We start from the raw sequence: 24,608 nt of genomic DNA, 5'->3' as shown, positions 1-24,608 counted from the left end.
TTAAAAGGTTCTTTATACAAAAAAAAAATAATCAAAATTAACATTTAAAATAATTCTTCATAGATAAATTTAAAATGCATTGTAAAACACCAGGATGTTTCAACATTATGTAAAAAAAACTACACCTAAATTGAGCAACAAGATTTGCATTAAAAAAACAATAACCAAATAACTTCTGTACAATTTTCAACAAGGAAAATAAAAACACATAAAAGGAATATTTGAACACATTTCATAGGACAGAACTGTTTAGTTCTTCTTTGAAAAAAAAGTCACCTTCACACTTTAAAAGGAATGTTTTTTCATCATGAAATGAAATATAAAACAATGAATGGTAATAATGAATTTGAAATGCAATGCATTACGTACGATTGACAACAATAACACCAGGTCTAGATGGTTGTAAAGTGGGTGTACTTTGGATAACTTGTTGGCGGTACTCATTATTAAGCACACGAGTGTTTGTTTGTTCATCGGCATCAGGATATACAACACTTTCATCGCTGCATTGAACAATACTGGATAATGTTGGGGAAGGATCATCCTGAAAAACATGATCTCCTTCTACATGTCGAATAGCTTCCACAATTGTCTCAAGATTCGGTCTAGACGAACAATGTTTGTATGACTTCGATGGTAATACACTGTCAGATTCAGTAACGGCAGGAACTGCACCTAAAGTTATAGGAGCTAAGGAAATGACATTAGATGTCACAACAGGAATGGATGTTTCGCCAACACATGGAAGCAACACAGTTGCATTTTTTGTGAAAGCAATAGGAACATTTATAAGAACATTCGAATTCGTATCGCGAACTGACATCTGATATGAACTGTCACAGTCAGCACTGCTATTATACGTGACAGGGGCATTTAAATCGTTGTTCAAAACCATATCCGTAGCAGTAGGAGTTTCTTTTTTTATGCTTTCTAACACATTTGTATAATTTTCGCACTCATTGCCAGCCAAGTTCGTTTCAGAACATTTTCCAGACAATAACTGTGACTTCAGGTTCTTAATTTGATCTTCTAAGTTCATGCGCAAGCCTCGCTCTTGTTCCAGAGAAAGTTTAAGTTCAACAAGATTGCGTTTTAAATCATCTGCTCCAATATCATACCTTGGGCTTGGGATGCTAATTCCTTCATCTGCTGAATCGCTACCGTGCTTTTTACGCTTTGGCAAAGGAGAATCCGAACAACTTCCATCACTGTCATGATTGCTTGGGATATTTAACACCCTCCTCTTCAGCTGAGAGTTTTGTTCTAAAAGGCGGGCATTTTCCTGTTCCAAGGAGTATATGTAATCAGCTGTGTTCTGTAAAATGGCAGCTTTACTAAGATTCTCTCCTTCCCTTCTAGGTAGTAAAGTTCGTAATGACTGAAATCCTGCATTGATACTTTGCATCCGCCGCCGCTCATTGCTGTTGGCGATTTCCCGCCGAATTCTTTTTTCCTGTTCTAAAAGGCTTCTTGGTGATACAGGCCGGTTGCCAAGTCTGCATAAACTATCCACAACTTCTTCCTCCCGTCGTCGAAAATCATGGGGAAGCCGTTTTCTTTCATCATTCCGATGATAAAACGCCATAGCTGTCGAATCTTTCGCAATGATTAAAAATCAGAATTAACACTGATATTTTTTTCGTTATCAGAGTAAAATCCGTAGTAGTAGCACGCTATTACACCTCAATTCACGGTCTCGTCTTTTGTGCGGGAAAAGTTCACCAATGGCGGTGTCATATCCCTCCGCGCACGTGCTAAAAAATCTACTCAAAATATTGTCACATCACTGATTAAAGCATATAAGTTTCCTTAAAATTGTTAATAAATATTGCTTTGATTCATTTCGCAGCTTATTTTTAAAATAAACTCATAGTATGAATGGGACTATTTTTCTACTCGTAGTACTAATCCTACAGCTGCTAAATCAGCTGACTACACCTTACCTTGTCCGTTACTCAAGCACCGCGTCCCTAGGAAACAGCCAATCAGAGAGCGCGATGGACGTCATTTCCGCTGCATCTCTCTTTTGGCTTGGAATGAGAGCAATGCCTTTAACACTCCCATACCCGGCGGCTGCAATTAACAAATGCGTCTGTTCGAAAAGATGTTTCCTTGTAAAAAAAACACCTGGATGTGTTTGTGAAAATTTAGAACAAATGACATTCACGTGTTGAAAGTTATGGTCTCCTAAAACTTCATGCATATTTTTTCGGATAAATGATTAAAAATTTAAAATGCCCACCCCAACGATGGGGTGGGGGGGGGAGACCATTAAATAAAAGAAAAATTAAAAATAACGTGATTTTCCCCCCCTGAACGTGCACAAAAGTTTTTGCTGCATTTTTACAAACTGGTATTTTTTTACTATCATGGGGGACCATGAAAATGAAAGAAAAAAATAAAAAATAACGTGATTTTTTTTTTCTTCTTTTTCCTTTGAACGTGCATAAATTTTTTTGCTGTACTATTACAAATTGGTATTTTGTTACAAACTGGTCACAAAAATTTAACAATTATGTGCAAAGTTTAACTGTAAAGAGAAAATCAAAAATTGAAGTGATTATTTCGATTACTTAAAATTTACCACCGAAATTGTAGGGGAAATGTATCTTTGTATGAAAAATTTAAATTTATACAAAAATGATGAAAAATAGGTTACATTTTTTCATTTATATTGCTATTTAAAGACATTTTATTCATTGTAGCAATGACGAATTCGAGAAGGGGGGGGGGGCAAGTCGGCGTCCTTGCAGGCCCAACATTTTGAATTTTGCAGGGGACAAAAGTACAAATGTAAATTGCACCAAAAACCATATTTATTAACATGTAAATACATTAATTTTACGAAAACCGTGGGGGGTGGAGAGAATGATGGGGGCCTTGGGCCCTTTCTCTGCTTTGCCCCGGACGGCAACTTCTGGGGAGCGGCAAATTCACCCTATTTATGTGGGTTTTCTTTTCTTTTTTTTTTTTTTTTGCCGTGAATAAACTCATTATGACACGTAATAATTTTTTTTTTTTTTTTAAAGTGAATTCCTATCATATGAAGTTTCTTATCGAGTGTGGAAATTTAATATTTGCAACTCCAAACTCCAATAAACTATAGGGGGCTCTGCAGCCACTGTCTCATGGCGGATGAAAAAGGTAAAACAAACAAATGCTGTAACTTATAACTTGCTTTGAAGCTTTGTGAATGACAGTAATTTTTTTATAGTGTTTTTAGAAGCTTTCTTTTCTATTCTTCTGAAATATACATTACACCATAAACTGTCTGAAGCCTGTAATTTACCCCAAAGAAAACACGTGTAATGAACTGTTTTACCTTTTTCGGTAGTATTGTTATAATCACCGCAAGGTAGCGTATTCGAGCTCTGGAGTTGCGAATATTTAAATTGCTTTAAAAACTGGAGATAATGTTAATTTGAGAGCTTTAATACAAATTTTGACAAAAGGTTTATTCCCACACAGACGTGCTCATCTATGGGGGATCGTGGCGCAGACTGCGCCATTGAAATATTTAGGGCGTTGTTTTAAGGGGTATTTTTCTCATTTTTGGGAGGGTCTTGCTTTTATGGGGAGAGGGGTCTCCCCGATTTGAGAAGAGTGTGCCCTTGCCCTTGGGGACAAGGGTGCCCCCTGTCCCCAATTTCGCAGACATTTCAAATTTTTTTCCCCCTTTAATTGATTGAAACTGAAAAACTGGGGGGGGGGGGGGGGGATTTCGTGTCGGCAAAACTGGGGGAACACCTAATAAAAAACATTTTTCAAAAATGACCGTGATCAACAATGAATTTCTAAGGATTGATTACCAACATTTTAGCATGAAATTAGTTAAAAAACAATTATAATGCTCATTCTATTGGAACACTGGAACGAATTTTATCTGATGCAGAAAAGTCAGGGGTTTCTATGGATATTTCACTCTAATTTTTGCAAGCATTTTTTCGTCCTCATATTAGAAGATTTATACAAAACTGTTAACTAAAATTGAAATAAACTAATAATTAATAGTTAATTCATTAATTTTACTTTTGAATATTGCATTAACATCGAGTCTGAAGTTGCTGGGTCAAAATTAAGTTGCGAGATAAACAAGATGTACGGAGATTGTGAGTTAATAGTAGGAATTGAAAAACTTGAAGGAAGATGTGCAGTTTCAAGAATTGCCCTAGCTCAGAAAAATTGCAGATCTGGCTAAGTGAAAAAGGTAATACTCAAATAACGGCAGGAGCATAGGCGGATTTACTGGGGTGCCAGGGGGTGCGCAGCACCCCTAACAATTTTGTTTAGATATTGAAAATAATTAAAATTAATAATTTTTCATCCGGACACACAATTTAGAAAATAAATTTTCTCTAATTTACAATCCAAGTTAATTTGCTTGAAGACAAACTAAAAAAAAAAAAAAAACGCAGTTATATAATAAGCAGTTTATTGTGTAACCTGCGTGTGTCACCAAACTTCGCCAGTGCGAGAGAAATTTTGCAACGTATAAAGAAGAAGAGTACTTTTATCCATTTGAAAAAAAAAGATAAATTAATACAATTCTTAAATTATTTAGTATTTAATGTTGTATTATTGAATAATTGTATACTCTGTAACTGAATATTTATGAGTACAAAGTACAATCAGTACAATTTCTTTTACATTGAAACAACCATGGCTAATAAAGTCAAAAAAAAAAAAAAAAACATTGCTGTTGTTATATACTTTATTAAAAATCATTAAAACTGTTTCAAGTTCTTCACATCTTTCAGTAAACTGCTATAAAATGTCCGCTGAAACCACTTAAAAACCAGCATTTTTGAGGTAAATTTTCAAAAGAAAGCCCCCCCCCCCCCACGTCCCACTAGATCCATGTAATTGTTGCACCCCCCAGAATTCGCAGCCTAAATCCGCCTATAAGCAGGAGCATGACAATATTATGAGACTTTTCAAATTTAGTATGAACATACAGTACAAATTCGATTTAACGGGACCCGATTTAACGATTTCCTCAATTTAATGCTACATTTCACTGATCCGGATTTAATTGCATTGGATGTCTATGCTCCTCAATTTAACAATATCCTTGATTTAACGACGACTTTTTCCAGCCCCTTGGCAATCGTTAAATCGGGGTTATACTGTATTTAAATTATTATTCGCAAGGAAGCAGTGTTAAATTTATTTCCGGATTGATCAAGGTCCTTCGTTCCCTCTTAAACACGTATTTTATTTTACTAGTGTTCGCCCAGTGGTCGAAATTCGACCATATTCATAAATGAATAGTTGCGAAAACTTAAAAGAATTAAACTATTTCCGACATTTTTATTTCTACTCTTACTCATGCATATCTGGAAACACAAAATTTTTTTTATGTAAACACACAATACCAAATAGTAATAATTTATTCCAATTTTGCTTTTTGTCTGTTAATCTCAAAATAAATGGATGAAAGGGCAAGGGGATATTTTGGTAATGGGGTCGCTTCCGAAATTTTAAAAGTGTGTGTGTGTGTGTGTGTTTTTTTCTGCAACAGCATGTTTACAAACATAGGTTTCAACCATTTTTCAAATAATTTGAAAAAAAATTAATGTTTTTAACAATTATTTTAATAGGTGCGCAGATTGAAATTCATTTTTTACGCTTCTGCACATGGCATCAAAAGTGATGAAATGCCATTCACTGGTGCCATTAGCGCACGTTGCAATTTATCATAACCTGGAAACGCGGTGGACAGCAAAGCGTAAGCATTTAGCGCGGCAATGGAGTAGCGCGCCAAAGTACATCACTTGTAACGTCATAAAGACCACGATTTAGTTCCAAAATCGAATATTTAAAAAAAATAATTAAAAAAAAAATAACTGTTCAGAAAATAAAAGTTTTTTCTGGTTCTACGTATTTTTTTTTTTTTTTTTGCTTATTCTATCAATTTTAGTGATTAAAAGTAGTACTTTTGACTGAAGAAAAGAACCCCATTGAGAAATTAGTGTAATCGTCAAATTTCTTGGCTTAAATAATTTTATTTTGGATACCATGTTGCTTTGTACTAACCCTATGCAAATAGATATTTCCATACTCTTTGTTTGCGTATGCAAAGGAAAAACATTTTTCGCGCAGGCATTGGGAACAAAAAAATTTGACGCCAATGGATAAAAATCGCCAATTATCCAATTTTCGAAATCTTCCCGTATGAAATGAAGTATCAAAACTCAGTTTATACTTAAAACTTCTGTGTGAACAATATCTTTAAATACACTCCTGTTTGTGAAAATTGCAACACCACGACGGACTTAAGCGAGTGAGCTGAAAATTGCAGGAAATGTAAAGTAGGGCATGATATGCAAATGATTAGAATTGCAGACAGGTAGCGCATGCGTATGCTGAGCAGCGCCCTCTGAACGGCGGATCGAACCGAATATAAATAGACGGCTGTAGCGAGGCGTGTATGATTATCTGTGGTTACATACTAAACGTTAACTGAATCTTTACTATGCCTCTTCGACGAAAGACAGCGAAATTTGAGCAAATTTCGGAGTTTGAACGGGGCAGAATCGCCGGCCTTCGTGAAGCTGCATTGTCTTATCGTGCAGTGCAGCTCGTGTGCAGCGTAACAGCAGCCGAATCATGCGTGTTTGGAAGCAGTGGACGGACGAGGGTCGGACTGCTCGGAAATCCGGGAGTGGACCCCGACATGTGACGTCAGTTCGCGATGACAGACACCTGGTGCGTATGTCGCTGACGGGTCGCACAGCTTCTTCTAGACAATTAACAGCACAGTCGTCAACTGCTACAGGTGTTTCATTGTGTGCTTCATCAATTCGGAGACGTCTGCTGCAGCGTGGGCTGCGCGCAAGGATGCCTTTATACAGGATTTCTCTCACGCAAAACCATCACCGCCTGCGGCTACAATGGGCCAATGTGCATAGGAGCTGGCGTGCTGATTGGCAGCAGGTCGTCATTTCTGACGAATCCCGCTTTAATTTGTGACACCATGATGGCCGAATTCGTGTCAGGCGTTATGCCGGTGAACGGCACATTCCGGAGTGCATTGTTGAACGCCACAGTGGACGAACACCCGGAGTTATGGTCTGGGGTGCCATAGCATATCATAGACGATCACAATTACTACGAATCGAAGGCAATTTAAACAGTACCCGATACAAAACGAAGTTTTACAGCCCCAAGCTATTCCTTTTCTGCAAGGATTGCCAGGGGCTGTATTCCAACAAGATAATGCCCGTCCTAATGTCGCCAGGACTGTCAAATCCTACCTTGATTCGCAGCGGGTGCAGCTTCTTCCCTGGCCTGCATATTCCTCCGATTGAACATGTGTGAGATTTGATTGGGTGGCGTCTCGCTCGTGATCCTCGTCCTGTTGCTTCGACAGACGAACTTTAGTTGCGCATACAAACACTATGGAATACTCTTCCGCAGGCAGATATTCAAACTTTCTTTCACTCCATGCCGAGTCGTGTAGCAGCTCTTATTGCGGCGCGTGGTGGCCACACAAAATACTAATTTCTATCTCTTTTTATTGTTTGCTTGGTTTGAAAATGTAATCATTTATTTATACCATTACCACTCAATTGTGTATTAAATTTCTTTCAACTATGTTGCTTCCTTCATGGTGTTGCAATTTTCACAAACAGGAGTGTATTAATAGGCAAGCCATTTTCTTTCGGTACCGATTTCTCCTCTGTTTGTGAACCGATTTCTTTCATTCTTTTTTTGTTTAGTAGCTCTTGCCGAGTTTCAGTGTCATTAATAAAATTTTTTGAAATCGAAAGCTAATTAACAGAGATATTATTTAAAAATGCATTTTCGTCCTAAATGGCCCTTTCTACGCGAACAGATGGTCCTTTTTTTTCGAATTTGATACGGTTGGAAAGATCTTTAAAAAATACTCCGAACGAAGAAATTGTCAGAGCGCCCAAGGTCCAATAACCTAAATCCACTAGAAAAAAAGTTACAAGCGTTTTTTAGTTAGCGAAACTCAAAAATTTTAATTTTATCTCTTTTCCATTGTTGAAATTCATTGTTGGAAGCTTAAAACGTTAAGTTTTAATTCATTTTTTAAACAGTATTTTCTACAAGAAAAATTAATTTCAATGCTTCGAGCTTGGTATGTTTGGAAAGCTCGCAAAAAATTCCTTGAAACACGTTCAACCCGGTTGAGCCGCTAAGTTGACTAGAAGCAATTATAAGGTAGTGAAAAATTCATTTTTATTTGCTTTTTCCGGCAACATACTTAGCGTGAAGTAATTGCTGGATAATTCGCAACTCCACGGATATATGGTGGTAATTTTCTTTTTAATTGATCTTCCATTATTTCTTTAAACTTATCGAATTCTGTAATCTTTCTACAATTTTAATCCACACATGATAAAAAATAAAAATGTTTTATAACTGACATTCGAAATCTCCATAAGGGTTTCTTAGCTTGCACAAAAACAAAATTATAACCCTAAACAAATTTTTGGTGAAGCTCTTCAGCTGATAATGTAAGCAATAAAGTTAAGTTGGCGCACTATTTTGGCGATGAAAATTCTCAGCGTTAAACATTTTTCATTTTGTTCTGCGAAAATCTATATTCTCGGATTAATAGAAATAAAGCTACTTTGATACAGTTGCAGCAGCTATCTCAAAGCGATAGAAGAAGAAGGAGAAAATATATTCGAGAAAATATTTTGCATACTGTCCTTTCCAACTAAATGCCGCAGTAAAATAAGGTTAGTTAAATTAATTATCTTTAAACTAGGCAGAGATGGAAGCTCTAATTCTTCTGCTAATGTTATCAAATCTTTTTTTTCAAGCTTAAGATTTAAAAAAAAAAACGATATTTTTACAAATTCACACAAAACAATAAAAAGAAAAATTACCTGGTGTAACGTTATCCTCTTTCAAAAAAAGAAAAATGCATCGAACAGACGGGCAATAACGAAAACTAACATTATTTTGAGAAACTCGAGAATACCATTTAGGGACGAAACAATCTGTTGCTGAATGCAATCTGAGATGCATCGAATTCGGGCTATGTTTACCAACAGACACACGTGGAACGCAATGTTTTACCTTTTTCTTTAATTTTGTAAATCACCCCAAGGTAGCGTATTCGATCCCTGGATTTGCGAACAAGCGGTGGCTTGAATCTTTCGTTACAACATAAATTCTTTTTCGTAAACAATGCTAGACTTTAGGTGCTCTTAAACGTAAATATTCTCGTTAGTCTTATTTTCACTATTGTTTTAAAAAAACTGATTTGATTGCTTGCCGTGTTTCATAAATTAATTGATGGATGCGAATTTTTTTTCTCACTACCATTCCATTTGTAGAAACAAGAAACTCAACAAGTATGTGTCCTATCGCAATTCGTGGTTGCGAGGAACATAATTTGAATTCAAGATGTTAAAATAATAATAATAATAATAATAATAATTTAATTTATCTTGAATTTGAATTATGTTTTTTGCAATCACGAATCGCGAAAGCCTGTTTGTTGGGTTTCTTGTTTCCACAAATGGAATGGAACAGAAATGACTAAGAAATTTGCATCCGTCATAAAATTTTGACTTAATTTTCTAAAATAAGTAATTTAACGTGTATCCGTAAAAAAGAGGTGGTGATTAGGATGCGGTAATAAAGATAAAGATTTTATGGCCGATATCCACCAGTACACTTATAATAAAGATTATTTATAGCGTATACCGTCATGTATTTTTATTTCTGATCAATCTTAAATGATGAGAACTAGTTATCTCGAAATTTTGTATGAAGATGAAGTTTTGCTGTTTAAGTTCATCTATATTAGATGTTTTTTTTTTCTGAAAAACGTAATTTTACACGCAGAAACCTTTTTTTCGTTTTTTTTTTTTTTAATTTAAAGTTTGCCTGAGTTAAGCCCTGAAAAAAATATGAATAAAATAAAACCACAGATGATTTGTAACTACGACGATAACAATTTTTCTCCCTAAATAAATATTAAAAACAACCGTCGTCGTGGCAATCTGAAAAACCAGAGCAACATCAAATTTGGTCCAATGAGTATAATAAGCAACTCGTGATTACCTAAGAAATCCCCTGACATTAAACAAAATATTTTTTGAAAAAAAAAAAAATATATATATATATATATATATATATATATATATATATATATATATATATATATATATATAATATATATATATATATATATATATATATATATATATATATATATATATATATATATATATATATATATATATATATATATATATATATATATATATATATATATATATATATATATATATATATATATATATATAATATATATATATGTTTAAAAAATATTATTCGATTTGAATTTAAAAAAAAATCCATTTATTTAATGATGTTCGGGGGATGGAAATTAGAGGTTCTCAAAACAAAACGACAAACCACTTCGATAACCCCCCCCCCCCCACCAGCGCCATTTAAAAATTAATAAAACTTTGAGCTCATAAATAGCACTTGCTAAGTCTTTTCAACCGTTAATATTGCCCCCCTGATAACAAGAGTCAAAATAAATTTAAACCTATTAACATATTTTGTACATTTGCATACGTGCCCTTACAAGCTCACTCGCTGACGTCATAAAATCTACGAAAATCTTGATTTTTCAAAACTTCATAACTTGGTCAGTTTTGGTCGTAGAAGAGTGATTTGTTTTTAGCTGTAAATGTTAGTGTGTCTGGAATGTTTTACTAAATATCATTGCTAGGACTGGGCGACTGTATAAAAAGTTAAATTTTGTAACTTTTTCAAAATGTGATTTTTTGACAAAAATTTCATGAATTTCGAGTCCTATATATATAGTTAATTAAAAAAGAACACAAAAAACACACAGCATATTTTGAGTAAAAGTATTTTTCTTTACCAAAGAAGTAATACTGGAGTCGAGCCTAGAGTGGGTAGAATACATTTTAACTCACTGGTTTCGAATTCAAGGGAACGTATTGTCGCGATTCGTCCACGAATTCTTCTTTGGTCGAATCAATAATAAACATTTTTTTAAAACAATGTGTAGGCTCACCTTTAAGAGTCATTTTGATCCAGGAACCTATTTGCGAAATAACAGAACTCTTTTTCAGCATATTAAAGAAAACCAAAATGAAAGAAATCATATGATAGTTCTTGAAAAAAACCATGATTATTAATGGAAACGGCATGTCGTATCAATATGTTATCTCAACGGTATCATGCAGGGTTGGCCAGATTGGACCCAACTGGGTCGGACTCAATGGGTTTTTTTGAAAAAACCCATTTAAAAAAACCATTATTTAGTCCACTTTTGGGTTTTTTAATTTTCTGAGAAGCTTTTAAAAAAATTAATTTAAATACTTTCACAATTTAAACTTCTTTTTCATTTCTTCTTCACCACAGACATTGGACATAAAAAATGAATTTTTTGAAATAGTATTTCTCAACTCTTAACAGCATTAAAAAAATGTTTCAAAGATTTTAAATAAATATATTTAACTTTTTTCTTTAACTGATAAATAAATGGACTCAAATTATTTTGACTAAGTCCTGTCACGTCTGATTTTCTCAATATTTGCAGATTGTACAGAGGAAACTACTCTAGCTAAAACGCTTTCATGTGAATTATTTTCTGCAAAACCAACTAACAGGTCACAAATCTCGAATAAACAAGGTATATTTTTTAGAAATTAACAGGTTTTACAAACGGTCGGGCAGAAAACAGAACAGGATGTACAGTATTTTCATTATCTTACGAAAAAGTTTAATATTTCTTAATTTGTACACAGAAACAGAAAAACTGGCAACATAAAATTGTGAGAAATATCTTGATTAAGCTGGAATTCAGTAAAAAGGGAGTAAAAACTACTTGAGGATCTACAGTAGTTTTGCATAACAAAATGAAATACAGGAAAGTAAAAATGCAAAAAAAAAAAAAGTAGTAGCAATTAAAAACGAACAATAGATTTTTCTCACTCGAGAAGTAACTTTGCCCTAACTGTTGGTAATCATGAAAACTAAAAAATCTGAAACTTCACCATTCTTGGGTTTTGTCGTCTTTTATACTTTTCTTCAGAAAACGCTGAATTTTAACTAGTTTTCCAGCTTTTTTACCCCAAGACAATTTTTGCGCTTTGTCCATATACTTACGCTATAATATGCTACAAGTACCCCACATTTTCCCTAAAAAAAGACAAAAAAACCCACATTTCTTTAAAAAAACCCAGTTTTAGTTCGGTTTTTTTGGGTTTTATTTAAAAAAACCCAAAAAACCCTGGGTCCATGGGCTTTTTAAAAAAACCCGGGTTTTTGCCAACCCTGGTATCATGGCTTTAAGAATAAATCAACCACTGCTTTGAAATTCACACAAAAATAATTTCTGAATTTTTCAATTCAACTTATATGTTACGAAGCTATGATTTTCTTAATCAAATGATATATTTATAGTTAAAATATAAATCAATTTATAAAAACTCAATGAGATAGGGGCACTTGCGCAATTACATATCGCACGACCCCGCAACGCGGAAGGGCCCGGAAAATTTTTGAGCTTTGTTTTTATTCAATTTTATAAATAATTTCCGTAAATCAAACTTAGTTTGAAAAGCTTACATTGGTTCTAGGGCCCCCTAGAACCCCAGAACTTTTCGTAGTGGACCCCCGATTGAGATATCAGGAGCCCCAGGCGAGACATTTTTTCGGGGCCCTCTTGTAGCCAAACATTACATTTTTTCCATTTGCTGAAACAGTTTAAACCAATTTGAGACTCCCAAATAGCAGGGGCCCTAGACCACGGCCTGTTCAGAAACCGGCCTATGAGTGAAAAAAATAAAATAATAGTTTAAAAAACTAAAAAAAACACGCTTTCGTCGCAAAATGAACTAAAAAGTGAAAAATAATCTTTGAATGATAGTAGTTGACCAATCACTTAATTTTAATGTAGTACAAAAAAGCGTGGGGTGCTGTCTATTTACATTTTTGCTCGGACAACAAATGGAAGAAATACAAGATAACTGATAAGAAGACTCCCACGCTTTTTTATATTACATTAAAATTAAGTGATTGGTCAACTACTATCATCCAAAGATTATTTTTCACTTTTTAGTTTATTTTGCTACGAAAGCGTGTTTTTTTAGTTTTTTGAACTATTATTTTATTTTTCTGTTTTTTAGTCTTATGTTGGAGAATTATCAGGTAAAATTGCACACTCAACCCTGTTTTTATGAGGTCTTTTTTTTTTTTTTTTTTTTTGTGCGGAAAATTTGAATCAGATTGGGACTTAATTGATGAAATTATTTATAAAACGAGTGCGAGGTAATAATCGAGTTAAGGCAAGTGGCCCGATCGGGAGCTACTGTGAGTCATCGATGTATGTTTGCGGAAATCATATTTATATTACTTTGAAATTTTAGATGCATTTGAATAAAAGTTTTGTTCAACAATGGTCTGATCAACAATGAATTTCCAATTGAAGGCTCACCTAAATTTTGGCATGAAATTAGTTAAAAACAATTGTATTTCATGTTCTAATCACCTTGGAACATTGGAACAAATTTTGTCTGATGCAGAAAAATTAAAGGTTTTTTGTAGATATTTTTAAATAATTTTAGTGAGCATTTTTTAATGTATTTTTAAAATTTTTTCCTTTTTCACATTGTTGGATTTATGCCAAAATATTGATTAAAATTGGAGGAAACTAACAATTAAAAGAGTTAATTAATTAATTTGATTATAGAATATTGCATTGTCATCGAGTCTGAGGTCGCATGCCAAATTTCAAAAGAATCCGATCGCAGGAAGTGGGCGAAGTTTGAGCTGAAAGATTCCGTTACAAAATAAATACATACATACATACATACATACAGGTGAAGCTAATAAAAGCGTGTTAAATAAAAGCGTGTTAAAAAGGAGGCGCACGGCTCACTTTCTATGTGCGAAAACCAAACCTTGACACGGTACGGAGCAAAAAGTGGAGATAAGGGAAAATTCCTGAAAAAGAAGAAAAAAATCCTGACCGTAACCGTAAGGGATACTGAAAAAGACAGTCAAAAGAAGTTTTTGTGTAAGATCGGAATTGCGTGTGTGGGGGGGGGGGGGGAGGCGAGGGGCTCGGAAGAGGCCCGAAAACTTTTGAGCTTTGTTTGTATTCAATTTATTAATTTGTTCCATAAATTAAACTTTGTTTGAAAAGCTTATATTGGTTTTGGCGCCTCCCTAGGTCTATAATATCTAGATCGTCTAAAATTGAATTTTTGGAGTAACAGTAAAAAAAATTCCGGGGAGAGCCCTGAAAACCTTCTCTTCTTATTATTTTTGAATATGGTCCACGCTTGCTTTTCTAGGGCTTTTATTTAGAAAAATTTTCGGGCCCTCCGTCATTCCAATATCACCGAAAATCGCCTTGAATTTGAGTCTTTAAAACTTTGATTTAAATAAAATCCCGGGAGAGCCCCGAAATCTTATCTTTCTTTTCAGGTCATCAATGGCAATTCAATTTCAGAAGTTCAATTTTGAAAATTTTCCGGGGGATAGCCTGCGATCCCCCGTTTCTTTAAAATTATCGAAGATCATCTAAAATTGGCGTTTTTGGTAGCTTCAATATCAAAAAAATTCCTGAAGTCTTTATCTTTCACCCCATTCTCTTTATATAACATCCTAAAAACGCATTAGTGTACCACTTTTGAGCTGTTAAGGCAAGGGATGAGGAGGTTTGGAACTCAGCCTCGAAATTTTCCGAAATCGAAGTGCCAAAAATGTAACTTAAAGATGGCAAACAATCGCATTTTAAATACTTCAGTTTCAAAAAATTACAAAGACGGTCCCAAAACTTTCCCTCTTTTTATTATTGCGTTTTTGGAACTTCAATTTCAAAATTCTAGAGCAGAGTCCCCAATTTAATCTTTTCTTCTAACGTCATCAAAGGTGGCCTACACGAGCATTTTCAGGAGTTCCATATAGAAATTTTTTTTGCCCCCCCCCAATTTAATTTCTTCTTCTAACGTCTTTAAAAGTGGCCTACAACTGCATTTTTAGAAGTTCCATTGATAAAAATTCCTCGGGAAGTGCCCCCAACACCATTTTATTAAATTAACAAAGATTTGTCCAAAATTTTATTTTTGGAACGTTAATATGATGAGATTTTCGGAAAAATCCCTCAGTCCTCCCCCAAAGGTGGTACACAATCACGTGGGTAAAAACTTGCGTAAAATTTACTTGTAAGACACCCAAACCTTCCATCCTCCTAACATCACTAAAGAACGTATAAAATGGCAATTTTTTTGGAAAATTCAAAAAATTCCTTTAGGCAGAGTTCCGAATCTCATCCTTTCAACTAATGTCTTCAAGGGGGGCCTATTGCATTCTTAGAAGTTCAATTTTGAAAAAATTCCGGGGATAACCCCCGAGCGCAGTTGTTTTAACGTCATCAAAGATCTTCTAAAGTTGCGTTTTCGAACTTCAGTAATAATTCCAGGAAGAGAGTCATTGACCCTTTCCATTATGTTACAAAAAAGACTTACAATCACGCTTTTAAAATTTCCAATTCGAAAAATTTAAGACGAAAAGCCCTGAACCTTCATTATTCCAAATAAAGTCTAAAATTCCGTTTGCTAAACTAAAATTTTAGAAACTTCCCCGATCCCATATATTTGTACTAAGTATTATATTTACAATTAAATTCATACTGCTTTTTTTTTCTCCTCATTGTGGCGAGCTCTCCAGATTTCGGCCGCTAATGATCCCTTTGTAAACTAAAAACTCAATATGCCCCCCTTCTCTCCCCCCCCCTCTCTCTCTCTCTCTCTCTCTATATATATATATATATATATATATATATGTGTGTGTGTGTGTGTGTGTGTGTGTGTGTTTGTGTTTTTATGTGTGTTTGAAAATAAATTGCGAGCCGGAGAAAGTTGAAAAATTGTACTACAAATATAGATTAATATGATTTTTAGTAGAGGGAGCCCAAACAGGGCGTGCACAGAAATTTTGAGACCCGTCAGAAATGACTTTTCCCGGCCCCCTTCCGTATTGTTTATCCCTATATTTCACCCCTAGTGTTAAAAATATTGGACCCCCTTCAGGCTCGGGCCTGGGCCAACAAGTGTTCCTTCTCTCCTCCCCCCCCACTGTGCACGCCCCTGGGCCCAAAGCCAGATTTTGCAGGTGGGCCGAAAAGTTGAAGTTACGCTACGCGTAACGGTTTATTTAATAACATTGCCTCCGTGTTATATAATCATAATGACAATGTTCCTAATTAAAACTGCTCATTGTATAGCATCTCAGTGAGATTATATTGGGTTTGTATTTCACTGGTTTGAAACGATAAAGTTGTTTTCCGTCTACATTCAAAATGTACATATTAGTGCAGCATAATATTCATGTACTTAGAAGTAGATTTATTGACCTAACGGAATCCTTAAGGAAAAAAAAACATTTAAAAATAAAGTCATGACAACAAAATTATGAAACATCGAATATGGGTGGGGGGGCTATTCAATTTCGCGGGCCCCTCCAAAAGATTTTTCTGCATCCGCCCCTGGTGAAACCACAGAAATAGCGATTCATAAGATTTTAGAATAATTCAAAACAATTTTAAAGCGTTTTCCAACTCATAAAAACTTCAATTTCCTTGTGTGCGTGTTTCTTTGTGTGTGTGCCTTTGTGTCTATGAGCTTTATATCAAGTAAAATTTAAATGGATGTTGAAATTTCATTTCCTGCATATTAATTTATTATTGCAAGAACAAAATAATTTTGTGATATTACAAAAAATGCATCATTGTTTTGTAGAACAGCGTTTCTTTCCCAGAAAGGTTAACAACCTCCTAAATTTGAAGTGTTTTCGTATTCTCTATTACGCAAGAAATACAATTCTTGTTAGTATTTCGGACTTTGTTCAGAATAATTCCACTAGATGGCAATACATGTTCTACAAAAAGCGGAAACTTGTTCTATAAATTTATTGTGACAAATTTAATGCTATCTATTGTGAATGAGGATTTTGATCTTTTCAAACTTACACTTACATTTGAAATGTTATCGTTATCCTAATATTTGTCTGCGCAACTCCCACATTAAATTCCTCTGAACTCCTGGATGACGATGTATAGCGAAGAATTTATGAAAAAGAATTGCGATATAAAACAAATAACCATAAAATTCCCAAACGTTGTTCCTTTGTGCACCATCCGTATGTATTTATTTTAATTATAGTTGCAAATCAGGCCAGGGCCGAAGCCAGGGGCGGACTGGGTCTCGCACGAGGGCGCCAACCTCGGCCTCCAGAGGGTGGAAAGAAAACAAAAAGGTACAGGAAAAAAACACAAAAGTGAAAAAAAAAGAAAGAAAGAAAGAAAGAAGAAGAAAAAAAAAAGAAACGATGCACACAGGTTCACATGTTTAAAAAAAAAAGAAAAAAAAATTGGCGAAGTGAAGTCCCAGAAGTCGGAAAGGTTTATGTGCGGAAAAAAAAGTTGCTTCAAAAAATAAAAGAACAAGGTAAATTTAAAAAACAATTAAATAAACATGAAAAAAAAATTAAAAAAGGTGTTCGAGCTTGAGGGCGCATCGGCCCGCCCGTCTCCGTACGCACCTGGTCGAAGCTTTAAGTTTTGATCCCCCTTCATCCGGCAAAACATCGGCTGCCCCTCTCCCCAAATTACGATTAATTGAAACTGATGATAATGATTGTTATTTGTTTTTAACTGCTTCAATATTATTCAGTATTTCTAATGTAATTACGTAGTAAATGTTATGGAACAAATTAGAAAAGGTCTATATTCCTTTTGAGCAATCACGAATTCCTTCCTCACTTGAAATTAATTGATGTTTATTTGATTTTTCGCATTACCTTGTGACGACAATAATAAGTCTAGATCGTTGTTTTTAATAGTAGAATTTATTTAGGGAGACGAATTTTCGTCGTCATGGTTACAAATCGTTTGCTGTTTTTGTTCATTTTTTTTTTCATCAGGGCACAACTTAGCTGATTTTACATTCTAAAACGTTTTTTTTTTATTTTCTTTGTGTGTGTGTGTGTCTGTATGTGTGCAAAATCACGTTTTTTCAAGGAAAACACCTGCATATAGAAGAAATTAAGTAACAAAATTTCATTTAAGTACAGAATTTAGTTTAAAAAAGGGGTTGTTTCCTTCAGTCAAAAGTAGTACTTTTTGTCACTGAAATTGGTAGAATAAGCAAAAAAAAAAAAAAAAAAAAAACATGGACTCAGAAAATATTTTTATTTTCCAAACAGATATTTTTTAATTATTTTTTTTAAATGTCCGATTCTTCAAACAAGGCGTGGTCTTTATGACGTCACAAATGATGCACTATGGCGCATCTTTCTACCGCATTTCCACGTTATGATAATCAAGAAGCGAATTACAATTGCGCTTTACGCTTGCTATCAACCATTTCGTTGCCAATACACGTGAGTAAAAATGCGAATTAAATATTTTGGCAACACTGAATGGCATTTCATCATTTGTGATGTCCGGTAGAAGCGTTAAACAATGAAAGAGCACCGATTTAAGTAATTTTTGAAAAATATTTAACTTAAAGAAATTATTTGAAAAACGGTCAGATTCTATGTTTTTAAGCATGCTCTTTCAGAAAAAAAAATACTTTTAAAATTTTGGAAACGACCCCATTCCCAGCATTTAAGACTGATAAGAAATAAACGTACTATTACGGTATGCGCTGCAAATATAATCTGAATGATAAGTGTACGGGTGGAAAATTGGCCAAATAACTATCTTTATTACCGCCTTCTAATTACCATTTCTTTTTAATGGATATGTCTCGCATTACATGACCTAGAAAATCACCAGTCAAAAAAGACAGGAACGAATTTCTTTTCCATTTCCATTCCATTCCATTTGTAGAAACAAGAAACCCAACGAATGGGGTCCTGCAGCAAATGTACCGTTTATTTCAAAAAACAGTCAAGGGAAAAACTCTTAAAATTTCAAAAAAAAAAAAAAAAAACATTTTAATCTAAGTATAAAAAAAATTCTATAGGGATTGCAATGTTTTAAACTAAAAAGGATACATGTTTAGGTTGTAATCATCATTGAATAATTTAATATGGTAAAAAAGAGGTTTTGCTAAAATTAGCAATTTTGTTGCTTGACTGGTTTTAGAAAAAGCAATCACGAATTGCTTATTGTTTTCATTTGACCTTTGAATGACGTTCCTATGATGTTATCCCCCCCCCCCGTCTTCCTCTGCAGCACCACCATCGATCGGCCCCTCCCGATGCTCCGCCTCTAGCGAAAACCGTCTCCAGGTTGCGTCCATATCTTACATACACTCGCCTACATACACGCACGCCTACATACACGCACGCCTACACAAACACGCCTACATACGCGCACGTACACAGGCATTCACGCCTACACACACACGAGTACATACTCATACACACACGCGCACGTACATACACACACATACGCCTACATACACGCACACACGCCTACATACACGCACACACGCCTACATACACACACAAGATCGTGATTGCAAAAAACATAATTTGAATTCGAGATGACAAATTTTCAAAATTTTTTAATTATTTTCTTTTTTTCCCACCTTTCTTTTTTTTTTTTTTTTAATGTTAAAGTTTGGCTCTTTTTGGGATTAATTTGACTGAACTGGTGAATTTAGACTGCTACGAGTGAACTTGAAATCTTTTTGCATCACCAATTAAATGCACCAAAATAGACTGAAGCAGTATGTTACCGCCCTTAAATCAGGGCTAAAGCAGAACTACACGCAATATACCGAGAGCTTGGTAATCACACCCAGAGACTGCAGTTTCGTCCTTGTTATGGCCTCATGAGTCTAGACTAGTGAATTACAGAGCTAAAGGCAGATGACATCTCTTTGAGGCTGATAGTGCCAACAAACTGGTTACGTCAGCTGCCAGCTTGGTTTTTCACAATTATCTGTGGCTAATTGGGTTTTAAAAAAAATGGCTAGTTAAGTGTTTTATTTAGTCTCCAAAGTAAGACTTTTAGTAGACTGGTGGCAAGTGATAATTTTCAGGTCTGGCTATGGAGCCCAGCAAATGTAGAACCGGTAGAGATTACATGTTCTTCACTTAACAACTGTAGTTAATAGTTTTTGAAATAAGTTTTTTTTTTTTTTTAATTTTTTTTTCGTAGCAGCTCGCTTTATTATGGGCTACGAGCTTCAACGTTCGAGTGGACTGAAGTTGTTTCGAAAATCGAAAGTTTCGAATTGTGAATGAAAATGGTGCTTTGTGTTAAATGTGTATTTTCCTTGCGGAGGGGGGGGGGTAGAGAAAAGAAATGTGTGTCATAAAGACACACGATAGAAGTGAAACTTTTATCTTTTCTTTTTTTTTTTTTTTTTGCATTCTAAACTGTCACTTACCCGCACATTTTCTCTCACACCACGCTATTGCTCTTTCTGCGCCTGATTTAGGCATTTTCACAACAAAATTGCATATTTTAATACAGAAAAAAAAAATAATAGTTTAAAAAACTAAAAAAACACGCTTTCGTAGCAAAATGAACTAAAAAGAGAAAAATAATCTTTGGATGATAGTAGTTGACCAATCACTTAATTTTAATGTAATACAAAAAAGCGTGGGGTGCTGTCTATTTACATTTTTGCTTGGACAACAAGTGGAAGAAATTCAAGACAACTGATAAGAAGCCCTCCACGCTTTTTTGTATTACATTAAAATTAAGTGATTGTTCAACTACTATGATCCAAAGATTATTTTTCTCTTTTTAGTTCATTTTGCTAGCGTGTTTTTTTAGTTTCTTAAACTTTTTTTTTATTTTTCTGTTTTTTAGTCTTATGTTGGAGAATTATCGGGCAAAGTTTTTTTTTTTTTTGTGCGGTATATGAAAATTTGAATCAGATTGGGACTTAATTGACGAAATTATTTATAAAACGAGTGCGAGGTAATATCTTATAGTTAAGACAAGAGCACCCCAATGGGAAGTTATTGTGAGTCATCGATGTATGTTTGCGGAAATCATATTTATATTACTTTGAAAATTTGAGATGCATTTGAATAAAACTTTTGTTCAACAATGATCTGATCAGCAATGAATTTCCAATTGAAGGCTCACCTAAATTTTATCATGAAATTAGTTAAAAACAATTATATTTCATGTTCTAATTACCTTGGAACATTGGAACAAATTTTGTCTGATGCAGAAAAATTAAAGGTTTTTCTAGATATTTTTAAATAATTTTTGCGAGCATTTTTTAATGTATTTTTTTAATTTTTACTTTTCCACATTGTTGGATTTATGCCAAGTTGGCGGAAACTAACAATTAAAAGAGTTAATTAATTAATTTGATTATAGAATATTGCATTGTCATCGGGTCTGAGGTCGCGTGCCAAATTTCAAAAGAATCCGATCGCAGGAAGTGGGCGAAATTTGAGCTGCAAGATTCCGTTACAAGATACATACATACATACATACATACAGGTGAAGCTAATAAAAGCGTGTTAATAATATATCACACACAACAAGAAAAAGAAACGATACTCGAAATCCGCTTTTTAATTATTGCCAAAAACAATGAAACATATTAGTAAGTATAAAGTCAATTTTGTTTAAAAAAGTTAACGAACTAATTTCAAGGTTGAACTTGAGCAACGTGGATGACTTGAGTAGCTTAATTTCAGCCTTGAAATTAATTCGTTAAATTTTTAAACAAAACTATAAAAAAACTCATTTTTTATTGTTTTGACAATGATTAAAAAGAGGAAGCATCTGGTGTAAAAGGATTAAGTTTTAAAGGATTTTTTTTCTGGTGTTAAGTTTTACATTATTTCTTTTTTTTTTTTTACAATTTTGGCGCTTTATTGTGAGAAGATGGTTTCATGTTCAGTTTTCGAAGTAATGTCCATCGTTGGCCACTACCTTTTCCCATCCTTCTGGTAATTTTCGGATGCCTATTCGAAAAAAACGATGCGTCTTTTGATGCAATCCACGAATTGATCCAATTTTGGACTTCTCCAAAAAAAAGCAGAAGTGCTGATCCTCAAGAGCATGTGTCATCGCGGAAAACAAATAGTAGTCGTAAAGGGTAACGCCTGGGCTATTTTGCGGGTGGGGTAGGATTGCCCATTTCAGGGTATCGAGGTCTGTTTGACAGACGGTGCAGCATGTGGCCGATCTTTATCATGTTGTGAAATTACCTTGCTGTTGTTCTCCTTATATTGTGGCTGTTTTTATCGCAGTGCTCGGTTCAAACGCATTAATTGAGTTCGGTAAAGTTGTTTGGGGGGCACCAGTCTTCGTTCAATATAGACTGCAACTCGGCATCTTCAAACTTTTGTGGCTATCCATCGTGCTCTTTGTCATTGGTATCAACATCACTACTTCTAAAACGTCTATATCAAAACTCACATGTGGTAATCGATGAAGCATGTTTCCGGTAAGCTTCTTGTAGCATTCGATTGCCTTCAGCCGCACTTTTCTTCAAATGGAAGCAGAAAAGTAAACTTTTCTGCAAATTGTTTTTTGTTGGAACAAAAGTTGACATATTCAGAGCACACAAAAACTATGTTGTTTCTACTTCAACGAAATGTCACATACTGAAAATGAAAGCCTAACGATGAGGTTGTTTAAGGAAGTTAGTTGCAACATTGTCCGTTTCGATTTTGTACCAGGGACGCCACCTCTTGAAAATCCTTTAAAACTCATTTGTATACCAGATAGATAGTACTATTTAAACTTTATAATTACTACTATTTTCATTGCTTTTGGCAACAATTAGAGAACAACTACGTCACTTAAGCACTCACAAAAACCTTGCGGATTAGAATGTCAAAGCCGCATAAAATGTTTTACTTCAAAAAAACTTACGACCGAGCAATTAGGCCTCAGCCTATGCAAATTGTATCATAGGCTCTGCCCTGTTGCCTTACCTAAGATTGCGGTAGTTTAACGACCTTGATGAAGCTTGGGATCAAAGTAGACAAAGCGATTTTCCCCCCACGGTAAAATAGGAAAAAAATATCTTTTGGGGCGAGAAACATTAAAACAACAGTTCTGCTCTTAAGACTGTGGAATGTGAGAATTACTGCATAAAAGCGAAGCGCGAGAGAGATGGAACGTGAGTCGAGTGTGGGCGAAAGAGGGGAGGGTCGCGTGATGGCGCGGAATTAATTACAGACGATCGTCGCCGCTGGAGCATGCGTTGGTGCTGCGGGATCTAATTATTTCATTGCTCCGGGCGCCGATTTAATTAATCTGCCGGACGCTTCCATATTGAGTGGACGGACAGATGAAGACGGGACCGATAACTGCTGGTCATTATTTTACGCCCCGTTTATTCCCGCCCCTCTTCGCTGGCGACCACCCCCTCATTCCGAAGAATGGAGGGGAGGATCAAAAATTGAGGGCCTTGATGTTTAACAAAAATTCAGACAAAGTGACACCACTCCTTTGACTGAGAAATCTTACTAACAAGTTGAAGACAAAGCTTCTTAATTGATAATTTGAATCGAGGAAGGACTCGAAAATATGAATTAATTGAAAAGTTTCATATGAACAAAATTCGTACTTGCTTCAATTCAGCCCTGAAATTATTTTGTTAGCTTTATCAGCAATTAACTTTCTAATTACTGTTTCATCTTTTTACTTTCTTCTATATCTAATATATAGAAGAAAGTATTGGATTCGTGCAAATTTTCGAATTTCGAATTTTGACGGATTCGAACGTTTTGAGGTGTGCTGAGTCCATTTCGACTATTTTTGGAAAATGTCTGTCTGTCTGTGTGTATGTGTGTACGTGCGTGTGTGTATGTGTGTATGTGTGTCACGTCTGTGTGTGACCAGTTTTTTGTGGCCGCTCTACAGCAAAAACTACCGCATGAAATCGAACGAAATTCGGTACACATATGTGCCCCTATGTGAACTTGTGTCCATTGGTTTTTGGCGCGAATTCATCCAAGGGGGGTGGAGCAATGGGACGTTTTTTGAGTTACGCGTGATTGCTATTCCTCAGGAAGTAACTGGCGGAATCAAACAAAATTTGGTCCATATGTTGCCAGTAACAGGAACAGGTGCTGATTCAATTTTGGTGTCAATAACTCAAACGGAGATTGAGCTACAGAACGTTTTTTGTCGTCAATTGTGACTGCTGTATCTCAAGAAATAATGAACGGAAAGAAAGAAAAATTTATCGGCAAGTAGCCCTTAGTGGGTATAAAAGCTGATTTTATTTTGGTGTCAACAGCTAAAAAGGGGGTAGCGCAATCGCCCGTTCTTTTTTTCCATTGTGAGTGCCCTATCTCAAGAAGTAATGCTACGTTCTGGTTGAAATTTGGAATATATGTGAATCCATATGTAAACAGGCTTTGGTTCAATTTTGGCGCCAATCGCGCCAAGAGGTGCTGATTTATTTTTATTATCATTATTTTTTAAGCGAATAAAAATAGCTTTATTAATGCGACAATAAGAAAGATAAATCGTAATAGATTGTCGTCTGCGTATTTCTCGTGATTTTAATTGTATGGAAATGATCGGAAATATTATCTCAATGATTTAAAATTTTTAACTGTTGCCATCTTATATTTGTTAACAAATAAAATATTTGTAATTAATTCAAGCAAGGCTTTTA

The 24,608-nt window shown here is 34.8% G+C and overlaps 1 protein-coding gene across 1 annotated transcript; it reads right to left on the bottom strand.

Annotated features, from left to right (window-relative positions):
* Window positions 1–361: 361 nt before the first annotated feature.
* Window positions 362–1,711, bottom strand: LOC129222536 (transcription factor AP-4-like). Its single transcript, XM_054857049.1, has one exon. It carries the CDS (start codon window positions 1,583–1,585, stop codon window positions 362–364), a length of 1,224 nt encoding a protein of 407 aa, XP_054713024.1. The 5' UTR covers window positions 1,586–1,711.
* Window positions 1,712–24,608: the final 22,897 nt, after the last annotated feature.

The sequence above is a fragment of the Uloborus diversus genome, chromosome 5, assembly GCF_026930045.1.
Source record: "Uloborus diversus isolate 005 chromosome 5, Udiv.v.3.1, whole genome shotgun sequence".
Lineage (NCBI taxonomy): Eukaryota > Metazoa > Arthropoda > Arachnida > Araneae > Uloboridae > Uloborus > Uloborus diversus.
The sequence above is the reverse complement of the archived record's forward strand: the minus strand, read 5'-3'. Positions and strand labels throughout refer to the sequence as shown.

Coding starts and splice junctions, on each gene's coding strand:
- LOC129222536 (XM_054857049.1), bottom strand. CDS start 1,585: ATGGCGTTTTATCATCGGAATGATGAAAGAAAACGGCTTCCCCATGAT.